This window comes from Trachemys scripta, chromosome 19 (assembly GCF_013100865.1).
Source record: "Trachemys scripta elegans isolate TJP31775 chromosome 19, CAS_Tse_1.0, whole genome shotgun sequence".
Classification (NCBI taxonomy): domain Eukaryota; kingdom Metazoa; phylum Chordata; order Testudines; family Emydidae; genus Trachemys; species Trachemys scripta.
Window position 1 is genome coordinate 17,947,585 of NC_048316.1, and position 14,893 is coordinate 17,962,477.

A 14,893-nucleotide genomic window follows, 5' to 3' on the forward strand; every position below is an offset into this window, starting at 1 on the left:
GCATTGCAGGATTCCCCCTTCCCCGATCACCGGCCAATCTACTTCAAACCTACCCAGTAGCTGGTACTTGCATCACAAAAGTCACCATCACAATTGCCTCCCTTGTTGTCAGCCTCACAGATAAGGCCAAGTATTGAATGGGCCATCAAGGCAGTATCCTTTCACCTGTAAAGATGATCCCTCTGCAGCATCTGAAACAGCCAGACCTCCAAGTCCTAACATTATGGATCCACGGTCTTTTCCACAAGCCAAGCTCGTTGGCTAGCAGACTTTATAATCCTAGTAAACCCCAGACCAATCTAGGGGGAATGGACCAAAGGAGGTCTTTTGCCCTCCTCTGTAAAATGATACATTCCACATCACCACCATCCATTTCTTGATAGGTTTCCACACACTACTTTACTCAGCACGGCAGAGGTCCCTCCTTTCCCCCACCCAGCGTATCCCTGGCACCATCCTCTTCTGCAGACATCCATCGTGCCTAAAAAAATTCAGATGCCAATAGTTTGGTAAGCCCTGGCCCCATTTCACAGAACACTTTAAATACGGGAATGGGAGAATTCCTTCAACAGGAACAATGGCTACCGACAGAGGATTTCCTACGTACTGGGATTTTTATTAAGAAGCTTCTGATTGTTCCTGTGGTTCCCCATTAAATTTTTTTCCCCTGCCACTTATACATGTCACAGGGAGGCATTAGGAAAGGGGTGGTTGGGTCACTGTGTTGACTGGTTTGCTTTGGAGTTGAGTAGGAGGATGGAAGAGTAGGAACAGTCCTATTTATAGCACAGGACATTTATCATTTGGGTACTTTACCCAGTTGTTGATGAACTGAGCAGGGCCCATGAGCAAAGCGCTGTGTAGTACCAAGGCCTAACACCACCCCAACGTCTGTTTAAGGTGGTAGAGCCCAGATGCTCCTGGAGAGGTTTTCCCCAGGCTGGAGCAGCCCGGGTTCTGTGTGTCAGAACTGAGAGGCATTGCAAAGTTTGGGGTGTGGGGAAACAGATAAGAGAAATCTTCCCATTTGGGGTAACTGCTCTGAATAGGGAGAGAAGGGTTGATGCTGGTCAAAGGGCACAAAGAGTCTCTAATCCAGATTGTTTCTTAGGAACAATGGCTGAACTCAGCAGAGATGCTGCATTGGGGGTCAGTCCTGGGGCTGCCACATTAGCTCCCTTAAAGCCAAACTGAAGTTATGACCTTTATCCAGCCCTCTAAGGAGAATGGTATTTAGGTTCTAGAGCCAGCAAGGTGGAGGGGAGGTTAAGAGAACATCCCAGGGATGGGCAGGTGCAAGGGAAGAAAACAACAGGGCTCCAAATCTGAAAGGGAGCCAGGCGAAAAGACATGCATACCCCACCCCAAGGTCCCTCTTTCTCCCTCTCTCATCAGGGATGATGGGGTTGGGTGCTGGGAGGTGACAGGGAGATGCAGGAAAAGGATCCTAAGCCCACTGGAAGTCCCCTTAAGCCCCCAGTTCTGTACAGCATCAGTACTCCTTAGTCTAGAAATAATACTCTTCAGTTACATCATCTCAGACCCAAAGGGCTTTACAAATCCTTCCAACATCCCTGTTAAGCGAGAGAAATATCATCCCCACTTTACATGTGGACCAAGGCAGAGAAGTTAAGTGACTTGCCAAAGGCTACCAAAGACTTCCTGGTATCTTGAGTAAGACGCAGCTTCTCTGGGCCAGTTTCCTGATATGTAAAATAGGGAAAACATTTCCCTCCCTGAACAGGGTGTCACAAGATTTAACTCAGTTGTTTGCAGAGTTTCAAGAGCCTTTGATTTAAGGCACTCAATAAATGCAAGGAATCTGGAAAGACTCCCTTTCGGTGCAGGGAGTAGTTTACACGGCCCATTCAATCTTTGGTGCCTCTACTGAAGCTATCAACAAGTGCTCAATTCCAATTTGGCAATGGACAAAGGCCAATGAACTGTGCTGAACACAGACTTTTGGAAAATACCAGTCTGAGATGGGTCCACTTCTTGGCAAGAATTAAGAGACAGTCAAAGGATTACCAGACCAAATAGAAAATTCTCTCCACCCTTGTCATTGCTCCTCTTTCATTTTGCCTTCCACTCCAGCTCACAGAGCCAGCTCGTTCTCAGTATACTCCTCCCCTTCCTTGTTAGCTTCAGATGAACTCAGATTTGATCATAAAGTTGACGGTATAGTTACATTGCAGTCCTGTCTTCTGTCTGATGCATGAAATGTTAATTAGAAATGATGTTTTAATCCTCAGACAAAATACTTAATTTGTGCTAATTGGTTTACACAGGGTGGATTCTAATCCCCTCTAAGAGTTTGGGGAGGAAAGTCATCTGCACTGTAAAAAAAAAAAATCAAGCCTGAACTCTTAGAATAGAATATCAGGGTTGGAAGGGACCTCAGGAGGTCATCTAGTCCAACCCCCTGCTCAAAGCAAGACCAATCCCCAGACAGATTTTTGACCCAGATCCCTAGATGGCCCCCCTCAAGGATTGAACTCACAACCTGGGTTTAGCAGGCCAATGCTCAAACCACTGAGCTATTCCCCCCCATCCTTTTTTTTGTGTGGAGGGGGTGAGGGGAGGGGGAAGAAGGGGAAAGAGGGAAGAGGCAAAATCCTCTCCTCTGAGGACAAATATATGTAGTCTGTCCTATCACTGTCATCCAACAGTGATTCCACATCACTTTGTACAGAGGTAGCATACTGCACAGCAAAAGGACTCGTGCTACACGTTAAAATAGAAGACAGTTCTTAGGTAGCACTCTCTCTAAGGAAAAACAATGCTATGCAGTCTATTGGATTAAGAAGATTCAAGTAAATTGTTTTAGAAACAAACTTTTTTTTCAATTTTATAATTCTGTTTATTGGATCTTGTTCCTTAAGAGACAAAATTATTCAGTTCTGTTTATTCTCTAATTTAATCCCATTGCATTGCTCACTCAAAGTAAAGTTTCATATAATAAAGACCTTAAACTCACCAGGTTTAGATAGATCTTAAGTAGTACTTGCAGCTATTTTACAATTTTGGGGTCAGGCCTCTGTTTCCAGCCATTTAGAGAAAGGGACACAGGAAATTCTAGCAGTACTGATTTGCGTTTATTTTCTGTAAAGCACGGGAAGAGTTCAAAAACATAAAAATTTAAAAACGGTAGTATAGGACAGAAAAAAATAAAACTATCAAAGCCAACTGGCTGATGCGCTAACGTTTTATTAGCATAAATTGTGCAGGTGCAATCTGTAACTAACTATGGCCATAAAACTAGAACCTTCAACCGGTCTGGTGCAAAGCAGCCATACTTCATTTAGCTATTAGCAACTGCTTGTAAAAAAATTAACACATAAATCTGACACGGGTATTGTAACATCGGATGACTAATATCTGGTGTTTTAAATAGCAGGCAGTAAATCAAACTGTGTGCTAAGGGCAGCAAGTTCAGATCTTACATATACACAAAAGGGCAGACCCTCAGCAGGTGTCTTCAACTGAGCTATGACAGCATATACCAGCCAAGCATCTTCTCCAAGAAGATCCCACTGAAGTCCATGGTGCTGCAAGAGCATACCTAGGCGCAGAGCCTGGCTGTTTGGATTGAGAACAGTCTAGATGGGAAGGAAAGGAGCTTTACTACTAGCTAGTGTTTGGAAGCAGAGGCAAATAGGGATAGCTTCATAGATTCCAAGGCCAGAAGGGACCATTATGATCATCTGGTCTAACCTCCTGTATGACACTGGCCCGAGAACTTCCCCTCAAAACTTCCTACAGCAGTTCCATTTGACCAGAGATGTTCTAGGATAGGATAGTACATCTAATTTCCAAAGGCCCTTTAGAAAGGGCACTTATAAGTCAGTTCTACAATAATGACCCAAGACACTACAGCTTACCACAGGGGTACTGCTCACTGTAGAATATTTCATAAGGTGCTTACTGCCACCACCTGCTTATCAAGGCTTTAGTGCTTGGTAAAAATCCTGAAACACCAGTATTTCCTCAAGAAGCCTTGAGCAGGGTTTAAAATAAATCATCTGATGTTTCCTAGGTTCAGTTCTATAGTCACAATTCCTGTGAAAGCTCTATTGGGTATTCACAGGACTCCTCAAAGCTGTCCTTGACTACATTACACACTGAAAAAAAAAACAAAAAAAACCCAACCCCAGTTATCCCTCACTGCCATCTGGGACTCGCACAAGTCTATATATCCGATTGAATGTATGCGGTTTATATATCGCTCCCCTGAAAGCCCCCAAATGCACATATGCAAATATTCTAAGCAAGAAAAAATAGGGACAAGTTCTGAGCCCCAGACAAACCCAACGTACGTAATGTGTTGAGAAAATGGATCGCCAGTCACTGTGGACTTATGACTTCAGTTTATTTGTCTGAAGCAGGAAGTCAGAGATTACATTTTAGGCGAAGCCACTTCAGAGATTTGCAAATGGGACCGGCTTAAGGTTTCTACTCACAATTTGTATCACGCTTTTCCCTCTTCCCCTCCTCAATCGTGTCATGAACCTCCGTAAAACAGGAGAAAGTAGTTCATCCCCAGGAAAGCACCTGATTCCCTGGAACCAGGCTTTCCTGAGCACAGTCTCTGTGGGTCCTAAAAAGGCAGTTCTTGATGGGAACCTCCTGAAAGGCTTCAATGGTTGTAATACAGAAGCCAGATCAGTGCCCTAGCTTCAAGGTGCTTTATGTGGAGAGTCTTCATCTATCACATGGTACTACACTGCGATCCACAAAGAGTTTTTGCAGTGAAGATTTCTACAGTGAAGATCATAGCCTTGGAGTGTTCATTTTAAAAAGGGCTGAGGGGTTGATCACCCCCAAGCATTGAGATAAACTAGTGCAAAGGAAATGTCTTCAGCCCTTTAAATTATATGTCCCTACTCAGCGCGTAGAGAATTCGTTCTCTGAACAGTTACAGGATATGCCTTTGTAGGGGACTGGGGCAAAAGGAGAAAAGAGCCATAGCAACAGATGCAATTAATGAAATTGTTTAACAAAACAAATTAAAAGGTATCTGCTTAAGAAGGCTTCCCCCCCCTTTCTCTGTGGAGGAAGATATGGGCAAATCTATAAAGGGGTAAAATACCCTTCACTGGGGAAATGAAATAAAAGATTAACACCAGGATATCTTCAGATCATTTGCCTTGTCTCTTATTTTTGGTAGCACCAAATTTTATCTCCCTCCTCCCCCTGCCCCACTATGTAAACTTTAACACGCTGGCCCAATAGCAGAATACATTTTGGCAACCTAGGCATCAGCTATCAACGCACAAAAAGGTGCAAGCTTTGAACATCCCCGCAAAACTTTTTTGGATCCGGAGCCCTGTGGGCACTGACATACCTCTAGTAGCCGCTACAATTCTTCATCAGCATCAGATTATAAAGCACAGTAGAGTGATGACTGGTACAATTCCAAACAGCTTAATTTAACAAACTTCGTTTCAGTTTGTACCATACTGAATTCCTAGCTTGTGTGCGCCTCTCCTATAACAGCACATGCTCTGCACTGCCTTGGGGATGCACGTACATGCACATTCAGTTCATTTCACAATCTGCTTTTTGCTGAACGGGGTGGTGGTTTCCTCAATGGCTTCTGCTTTTTAATTCATAATATCGGAGCTCATTCTAAAATCATACAATTAAATAAAAACAATTTTATTCCAGTATGCACTATCTCAAGGAAAATTCAAAGCTAATGTGTTTACACAATGCCAAGACTTTTCTTTTAAAAGGCCCAAATTTAACGCGTGACACACACAGAAGAGATCATAAATTACTTTGGCTGAAATTTTTTTTTTTAAAAATCTGACCACATTCAGCTTGCAGGTTATTCTATATCATTTAGATACGTTCTTTAAAAGGAGGATGGAGCAGCCAGGCCATCTTTTCCATGGTCACGTAGGAACTACAATATTCTTGGCTAATAAAAAGAGAAGAGCAAGGTTTGCATTTCCACCAGCTTGCTCCAAAGCTTCAAGAGCTTCCCGCATGGTAAAGCCAGCGCACAGAATCTGATTAATGTCGGCTGCAGGGAAAACAGGCAGCGGAGGAGCTCTGGAGCGCAGTTCCAGATTGCTGACTGGGGGGCAGAGCAATGGCTCAACAAGTCCACATGGTGGCCTTGGATCTTCAGGATTTGAGGAACTGTCACTTATTTCAGACACTTCTGTTAACAGGCTCTGAGCCTCCCGAGGAACGTCATCCTCCACCGTGAGCTCAGGTGAACGTGATCTATTCAGCTCTAAAGTCTGACTGGCTGGAACTTGGTCATTTACTAAACATTCAGGTAAAATTTCTGCCTGCTCAGTCCTCTGTAGTTGCTCAAATGTTGCAACTGAGCTCAGAATGACAGAATTACTCTTACTTGATGATTTCTGTATCTCTAGAGCATCTTTTTCAACAGTTGACTGGCTGCTAGTTAAAATCTTGATGCTAGCATTTTCTATTCCCATAGCATAAGATGGTGCCCCTGCTAGCCCCTCAGGGTTCACATGTTCAGGCATCACCATATGAAAAGAACTATTTAGATCCCCACGCTCCGGACCCACACTTGCATGTTCATCATCAGAAAGCTCCTTGCATTCCATTTGCTCTTCAAGAACAGTTTCTGGCTGATCTGTGTCTTCTTCAGACATAAAAATGACAGAATCTCCTTTACTATTTATAACCAAAAGTTCATGAAGCTCCTTCAACGCTGCTGTTAAAGATAAACTTGGCTCTTCAGTGGATGCTGCTGTATCACCGTTCAGCTGATGAATGTCAGAGGAGGAAGAGCTATTTTCAGCTGATAAATTAGGTAACTCCGTACATACTGCAGTCATTTCAACGCTGGTTTCAGGCTGCAGTAAATCACTAGTGGAAACCGGGTTACTCGAAAATACAGACACAGAGGGGTCATGCTTTGATGACTCCATCTGCATCAAAGAACAATCTAAGTTCAGAACAGATCCACCAATATTCTTTGCTTGAGCGTTCTGTTTGCTTGACAAGCTATGCACTGTGATGACAGACTGCTCAGCTACATCCGTTTCCATGAAGATTTCTGTATGTGTACAGCCACGGGGTGCTGACATTGGGATATTTTCTTTCCCACACGAAAGCTCTATAGTCTCCCGCCCACTTTTTCGTCTCTCAGTAAGAGAGTCAATGGGTGATTCTGGCTGGATGTTCGTGAGGCCTGGCTCCCCCACAGCAGGTAACTCAAGGGCACTGACATTACAAGGATGGTCTGGCTCAGTTGGTTCATTCTGTTTATCCAGACATTGTTCACTCACTGGTTCTTTGTATGTCTGAAGATCCAAAGGAAACTCATTCATTTGGTTCAGCTCCAGCTGTTCTGAAGGCAATGGTACATCTAGAACTGCCTGCTGCCCATGCTTGCTGGTGGTGTCAGCCAAGCTGCCTTCTCTTGTCACTTCCATAGGAGATTCCAGACCATGGGCTTGTTCTTTAATATTATATTTCATTAGACGGTCAGCGGCGACTGTTTTTTCAAGTGTGTTCTGTGAAGGTATAGTTGGACTATGACAGGCTACTGCTCCAGTCTGGATAGCATGGTCATTGTGTGCTGAACGAGCAGCATAATCAGAAAGATTCTGTAACAGAAGAGGGTCTGGAGCTAGCTGACATTCAGCTGGTGACTCCAAAGACTTCACAGCTGTAGGATCTCTCTCTGCTAGACTAGATTTGTGTGAGCAAATTGAAGCAGGGGCGGAGACGGAGTGATCAAGTAATTGATTTGTGGGATTACAGACCTTGGAACTTAGTCCTGAAGAATGGACTGGACTCTTAAATCCATCAGAAGATGGTAAAGATGGCATTTCCAGTGAGGTAGTTTCTTTATCACTATTCTCTATACATGGATAGAAAGAGAAAGAAGTAGTTAGGATTATAAGAGCTATTACATTTTTACGTAATATAACAATTTCAGAATACATTTTGTATATCAGTTTGGTATGCCATTTCAGTTTGGTAACTACACCTGAAGTGTCACTTTCTCATGAATGTACTGTGACTAGATCAGATGTAACTGCCCTTCCAGAGCTCTTTGAATAAATGCAAATTTGGTAATTAAATTACAAGGGCAGATACGTTATTACGGGTGAGTATGAGAGAGACTGGATGAAACCAGGTTGACTTTCAGATCTCAGGGTGTTTGCTACACTCACAATTAGAAGAGACATTTTAACTAGTAAAGCCACCGAGTATAATCTGAAGTCATTGAGAAAAAACAAACAGAAAATCCTATGTTTCCACATACAGAGTCACTTTTCAGAGCAAAAACATGCTAAATTTAAAAAGTTAAGATCCCAACTTCGCTTCCATGCCTCCCACCAAATATTACATACAGCCCCTCTAACAGGATAAATGTTCAGAGTGTGTGTGTGTGCGTGTGGTGTTAGCTTGTATAGCTATTTGTTGAAGTTTAAAAGCAACTTTCATAGAAGTTTATCCTTTTCTATTTGGTAATACCTGCTCCCTTCCCCTAGCCTTGTTGTGTTTCATAAGAAACAAGAGGATCCTTTCTTTGTCTGGATATCAGCAAAGATGTGAGAACAACAGCAAAGAGAAATGCCACAGAGTAATAGAAAGCCACTGTTTATTATTTGTTTTAATTTCTCAGAGCGGTGGATAAAAAGCAAGATATTTAGAGTTCAGAAAACATTTACCATCAGATTATAACAATTTTAGAGTAGAAAAATTGTGGATCTAAATTACTTGACAGTTTCCGTCTTCATTCACTTAACATTTATTTTCTGTTCCATGCTACTGATGTCTGCCATAATGGGAAGAGACAGGTTCACCTCTGAGCAAAGTTAATGAGTTCAAAACATCTATTTTCATAGTGATAAAATAAGCAACCTGTAAAGCTTTTTAATTACAGAACCCAAAAGGGCCTCTGAGAAACACTTGCATCAGTACAGAAAGGCCACATAGTAATACAAAAGAGATTTAGCATTTAATCATGCAATTCAAATGCATCATGCTGAATAACAACATTCTCCCAAGGGAGTGTAAGTTTTCAAGGTGTAATAAAGTAGTATGCATATGATCTAGTTGTGCCCAAGACACTTCAAAATAATCAGACAGCTTTGCATAATAAATTTACTGCAAGTGTTTAGGTACAGACGCTCCCCGACTTACGCAAGCGTTCCGTTTCGGAACGCCTTGCGTAGCTCAAATTTTGCTTAAGTCGGTAATGTATACCCAAGCATTAGGCAAACTCCCTCCCTCCCCCCAACCTATTTCTAACTTACGGAACTTTTTCCGTAAGTGTGGATTTGCGTAAGTTGGGTTTGCGTAACCCACGGGGCGTCAGTACTGCTAGCATCTTTAAAAAAATAAAATTATCAATTGCTATAACATGGTCACGGCTTGTTTGTTAAACTCCGCACACGCAGCCATTACAAGCTGAAGTTGTAGCCTTTCAGTTAGGAAGCTTAACATAACCATACAGTTAACCAGGTTTCTTTATATTATTTATTTCTTTATATCTGTTGTCAGATAAAGCCCAACCAACCAGTGGCCAATGGTTGTATATTGGTAACCTGACTTGCTGTCAACACCAATTAATTTCTTGCTTTAAAAATCCAAAATGAATACAGATATGACCTGTGTTTGAATCTTAGCTGAGGACACAAGTAAATATCAGTGTGATGGTGTCCTTCTAGTTCTTGTTTGTGTACACTGCGAAGTAACCACGCAGTTCAATATGACTAGCCATCTCTGCTCAAGAGTTTCAGGTTTATGCACCATAGGTGCTGTGGGTAAGAAATAAGGTGCATTAGGAAAGTAGTGCAGGAAAGCTCATACAACTATTAGCCCCTCCTTTCCATGAACAAATGGTTTAAACAAATGTTTACATGAGAAAAAACAACACTATAGGTTTGTTACATTTAGATAAAGGAGGTGGAATGTTTTCATCCTCTGAAAGGAACGAGCGGTCAATTTCACATCCCATAGGTTTCTCCATAATACTGTTTAAAGCAAGGTTAGCCCTGCTGCTGGCAGTGTGAAAGTTGTAGTGAAAGCTCATAAATGGGTAGCTATAAATACCTGGTCTGTGGCCCACTCCAGCTGCAGTACACACACACTACATGCATCAAGGCTTCTGATGTTCTGTTTGGATTAGGAAACACAACACACCAAACTTGTGTTAGCAATTCAAAGCACACAACATGCATGGTTATAGTCTTGTGACCGCTCTCTCTCTCTCCCCTCCCCCAGCTTCTTCAAATATACGGTTCTGAACGGGGAGCTCCTTGTGGTCAACTTGCCTTCCAGAAGTTCGGCTGGCCATTCCGATATAAGAGTGTTTGGGCACTTTGCCATGTTGAGTCAGAAAGGAACTGTTCTTCAATCAAGTTAAGGATTTTACTGTACTATCATTTGATCAGTACGGCGTGCAGGAGAAGCTACGTATTCAATACAAATACACAGCACAAGGCATGTTTAACGGCATGCTCGCTCGCTGTGCACTGCTGAAAATACACAGCAGGCACATTTCAGAGAAGCTGGAGCTGGGGACAGCGCAACAGTTCCTGGATTCTGCTGCCAGCAACTTCCTCTGTGCCCCTGGGTACATCACTTACCCATTATGTACCTGTATCCGCATTTTACATATGGGGATAATACCAGCCTCACAATGGGAGTGTGGCCTGAAGGTTATAAGATTTAAGATCCTTGGGTGAAAGGCACCAGAGAAGTGCTCAGTCTCAGACAGCAATACTTTTTCAGAACACCCCAGGGACTGAACAGATGTAGCCAAGGGTGAAACATGACTAACAGCAGCCATCTTCATGCAGAGGGGAGGATGTGTTTGATCAGCTGTGAATCTGGTTATTAGTAACCTCAGATAACAATTTCTATTGATCAAGAAAGATGTATTACCAACAAGTTAAAGTTGCATTCATTTATTTTTGCTAAGATTCTGGGTAAACGTATCAGCTCTCAGGCTCTTGTCAAATTTCCAGCATGACCTTCAGTGTGACAGTGAGTGTCCCTACACTAGAATCTCTCTGTCCAAGTTTCCTATTTCCAACCAGCTATCCAAAACTTTTAGCTGCGCTGCCTGGTTTGTCGTCATCTGTCTCTCCCTGTGCACAGGTTCCAAAACTCAGTGGCCTTTAACAGGACCAGCAGGACAACTGAGGTAATTAAGACACACTGAATTGCTTTCCTTCATTTAAATCTTCAAAAAGTCTTCCTCCTTTTAAATAGATAATTGGATTGAGTTCTGCTGACTAAACATGCTCACATGTGCCCCTGGGATTAGCTTGAAAGTTTATGCCTGTCTTGTAAGAAGTCTGGTTTGGTCTCCTCGAATACCTGTTTCCATTATTTTCCATTTAGATCAAGCTGGGATGTGGAGTCTCAAGAGGATACATTGGGCCACTCCTGTTCTACTGGTTGCACAGCTGATCTTAATGTAACTATAGCAACAATTTTGTCAAGTTGTGATTTTAACAGAAAACATTTCTGTAAATCCTCCAGCCTTTCACATTGTCACAGTCTTTTGCAGGGTGAGCAGTGAGGCCTGTGCAACAGAATGTTAGTGAAAAACAAGACTGGGATTTGTGTGTCTCCAACACTACACTCAGACCCCCATCTGCACAGCCCGATTCTTTGGAAGGGGAAGTGGGACAGGGTTGTCCCCTGGTGCAGTGGAAGGTGATTTTGTTGACAGGGAATCTGTAATAAGGGTCTAATCAGTCAGATACATCAGGGAGTTGTATCCATTTAGACAACAGAAGTAGCTGGTGTCCTGCCAGACACCTGAACATGGTCTATCAAGGACCAAAGACATGGCAGAATCTGCAGAAGGATTTGTTTTTTAACACTGTCAAGGAAATCAATACAATTAATGGGAAAGTACTTGTCTCCGATAAAACGCACCATATTTGATAGGGTTTTCCTGGGCTGGAAAGAGTAAGGGCAATAGACATGATGGGACTATACATAGGCATTCTAGATGCAAGTACAGCTATATAAAGGGGTAGATTACTTCTCTATACCAGTGGTGCTCAAATTATGGGATAGATCTCCCAAGGGAGGCACGGGAATGTGTCAAGGGAGGCATGAGATGTGCGGTTTTTTGTTTTGTTTTGTTTTGGTTTTTTTTTTTTAAAAAGAGCTCTGGCTGTCAGCCCCGGGCTGCTGGGCTCATGCAGAAGGACCGTCGTGCACACCGGGAGGTGGGGGATGGGATAAAGGGGACAGCCAGAATCCCGCCGCCCTGGGGCTGGCAGCTGGAGTACTGCCACCCACCCCCCAAAACCTCAACAGGTGGTGATGGGGGGCTCCAGCTGTCAGCCCCGAGGCGGCAGCAGCAGCGCAGAAGTAAGGGTGGCAATGGGCACTAAGTCTCCTGTGACAAGTGATATTGACAAATATCACTTTTCACATTGCCACCCTTACTTCTGCACTGCTGCTGGCGCAAGCACTGGCTTCAGAGCTGGGCGCCCAGCCAGCAGCCGCTGCTGCTGCTGCTTTCTGCTCTGCCTTCAGAGTATATGTACTTTGGGGGGTAGGAGATTTGCATAAGCGACTACAGACACAAAGAAGGGAGGGGTGCGATCAACGAAGTTTGAGAACCACTGCTATTGCTAGGTTTTGTTGTAGTTTTGCTGTCAATATCCTAAAAATCTCATTAATTACAGGGAGTTGGCACCATCGGAATCCACCGGGGGAGAAAGCATTGCGCATTGTTGGAAGAGTACAAATCCTTGAACAGAAATGGAGTTCACGTGGAGAATCTGGTACTTCACAGTAACGAATACATTGATATTGTCTCTGCAGGACTAATACCAGGATGACACTGGCATCTAACTCCAAACTCCGAGCCCCTCTGAGGTGGGTCGGAAAGGGTCGAATAAGGCTCAGGACTAATTCAGGTATATTCAAATGGGAACTTTACTGATCTAATGATGTACAATGCGATATCTAGCGCATCATGAACCAAAAAGGAGTCAAAATTCAAACCACTATAAAAGTGCACAGGAGGTCCTGCAGGAAGAAGAGTCTTTTAGGGCTGAACTATATCCTCTCTCTCTTTCTCTCTCTTGGTTTTCTTGGTGCCATCTGCAAGCAGCTAATATTTTGGAAAGGACGAGGATGGTACAAGAGTTAATATTCTGACAACTCAATATACAGCTAACAATTGCCCACAAACGTGAGGTTTGTCACATGTCTAAGACTCCGTAAAATCACTCAAAACAAAACCTACCTTACTTCATTTTATACAGGTATGTCAAAGTGTTCCACGAGTGCTACAGAACAACTAGAGATGATCTGTTCTATTTTAAATCCCTCTGTTAAATCACTCAGCTTCCTTCAGAGCTGAAACGTTGCGTGTTTGGTCTCAACCCCCAGGTGAGACTGTTGGCAAATGAACGAACAGTTGAGCATTTTTAATGATATTAGCACAAAAATGCTTTTGATAATAAGTTATTGCAATCTTTTTGCACTTGACTAACAGCGAAATTTTAAAACCTCAAACTTTTCAGGTTGCTTGAGCTCAGTTTTGAGGGTCAGAGAAAAATGAACCTTTGGTTTTGCAAAGTCACAATCTGACTGATGAGGCTTTGGAAAACCAACCTTGGTTTTACCTATCAAACATTTTAAAGGGAGAAAAACTAATATTTAGGGCTGTTGATTAATCACAGTTAACTCATGCGATTAACACACAAAATTAATTGCAATTAATCGCACTGTTAAACAATAGAATAGCAATTGGCATTAAATATTTTTGGATGTTTTTCTACATTTTCAAATATATCGATTTATATTGCAACAGAATACAAAGTGTACAGTACTCACTTTTTTATTACAAATATTTTTACTGTAAAAATGATAAAAGGAATAGTATTTTTCAATTCACTCCATACAAGTACTGTAGTGCAATCTCTTTATCATGAAAGTGTAACTTACAAATGTAGATTTTTTTGGTTATATAACTGTACTCAAAAACAAAACTATGTAAAACTTTAGCGCCTATAAGTCCACTCAGTCCTACTTCTTGCTCAGCCAATCGCTAAGACAAACAAGTTTGTTTACATTTATGGGCGATACTGCTGCCTGCTTCTTATTTACGTCACCTGAAAGTGAGAACAGGTGTTCGCATGGCACTGTTGTAGCCCGCGTTGCAAGGTATTTACAAGCCAGATATGTTAAACATTCGTATGCCCTTTCATGCTTCGGCCACCATTCCAGAGAACATGCTTCCATGCTGATGACGCTCGTTAAAAAAATAATGCATTAATTAAATTTGTGACTCAAATCCCTGGGGGAGAACTGTATGTCTCCTGTTCTGCTTTACCCGCATTCTGCCATATATTTCATGTTATAGCAGTCTCAGATGATGACCCAGCACATGTTGTTCTTTTAAGAACACTTTCACAGCAGATGACAAAACGCAAAGAAGATACCAATGTGAGATTTCTAAAAATAGCTACAGCACTTGACCCAAGGTTTAAGAATCTGAAGTACCATCCAAAATCTGAGAGGGAAGAGGTTTGGAGAATGCTTAAAAGAACAATACTCCAATGTGAAAACTACAGAACTCGAACCACCAAAAAAAGAAAATCAACCTTCTGCTGGCGGCACCTGACTCAGATGATGAAAATGAACATGCGTTGGTCCGCTCTGCTTTGGATCATTATTGAGCAGAACCCGTCATCAGCACGGACGCATGTCCTCTGGAATGGTGGTTGAAGCATGAAAGGACATATGACTCTTTAGTGCATCTGGCACGTATATATTTTGCAATGCCGGCTACAACACTGCCATGAGAACACCTGTTCTCCCTTCCAGGTGACACTGTAAACAAGAAGCGGGCAGCATTATCTCCTGCAAATTGTAACCAAATTTGTTTGTCTGAGTGATTGGCTGA

General features: G+C 42.5%; 1 protein-coding gene across 5 annotated transcripts in view; it reads right to left on the bottom strand.

The window, feature by feature from the left end:
- Nucleotides 1-218: 218 nt before the first annotated feature.
- The window catches only part of LOC117867780 (protein DDI1 homolog 2), a 44,267-nt gene continuing 29,592 nt past the window's right edge, over nucleotides 219-14,893 (bottom strand). The window contains exons 9-10 of one of the 5 annotated variants that reach the window (XR_004643500.1): nucleotides 2,978-7,855; nucleotides 219-481 (exon numbers count right to left, since the gene is read on the bottom strand). Coding sequence is in view for 4 of the 5 variants with exons in the window: in XM_034753038.1 (XP_034608929.1) it covers nucleotides 5,898-7,855 (1,958 nt within the window). In the remaining variant the exon portion in view is untranslated. Of the gene's footprint in view, nucleotides 482-2,568; nucleotides 7,856-10,059; nucleotides 10,123-12,836; nucleotides 13,094-14,893 lie in introns of those variants that run through there. The other 4 variants (XM_034753041.1, XM_034753038.1, XM_034753042.1 and 1 more) reach the window with 4 other exon arrangements.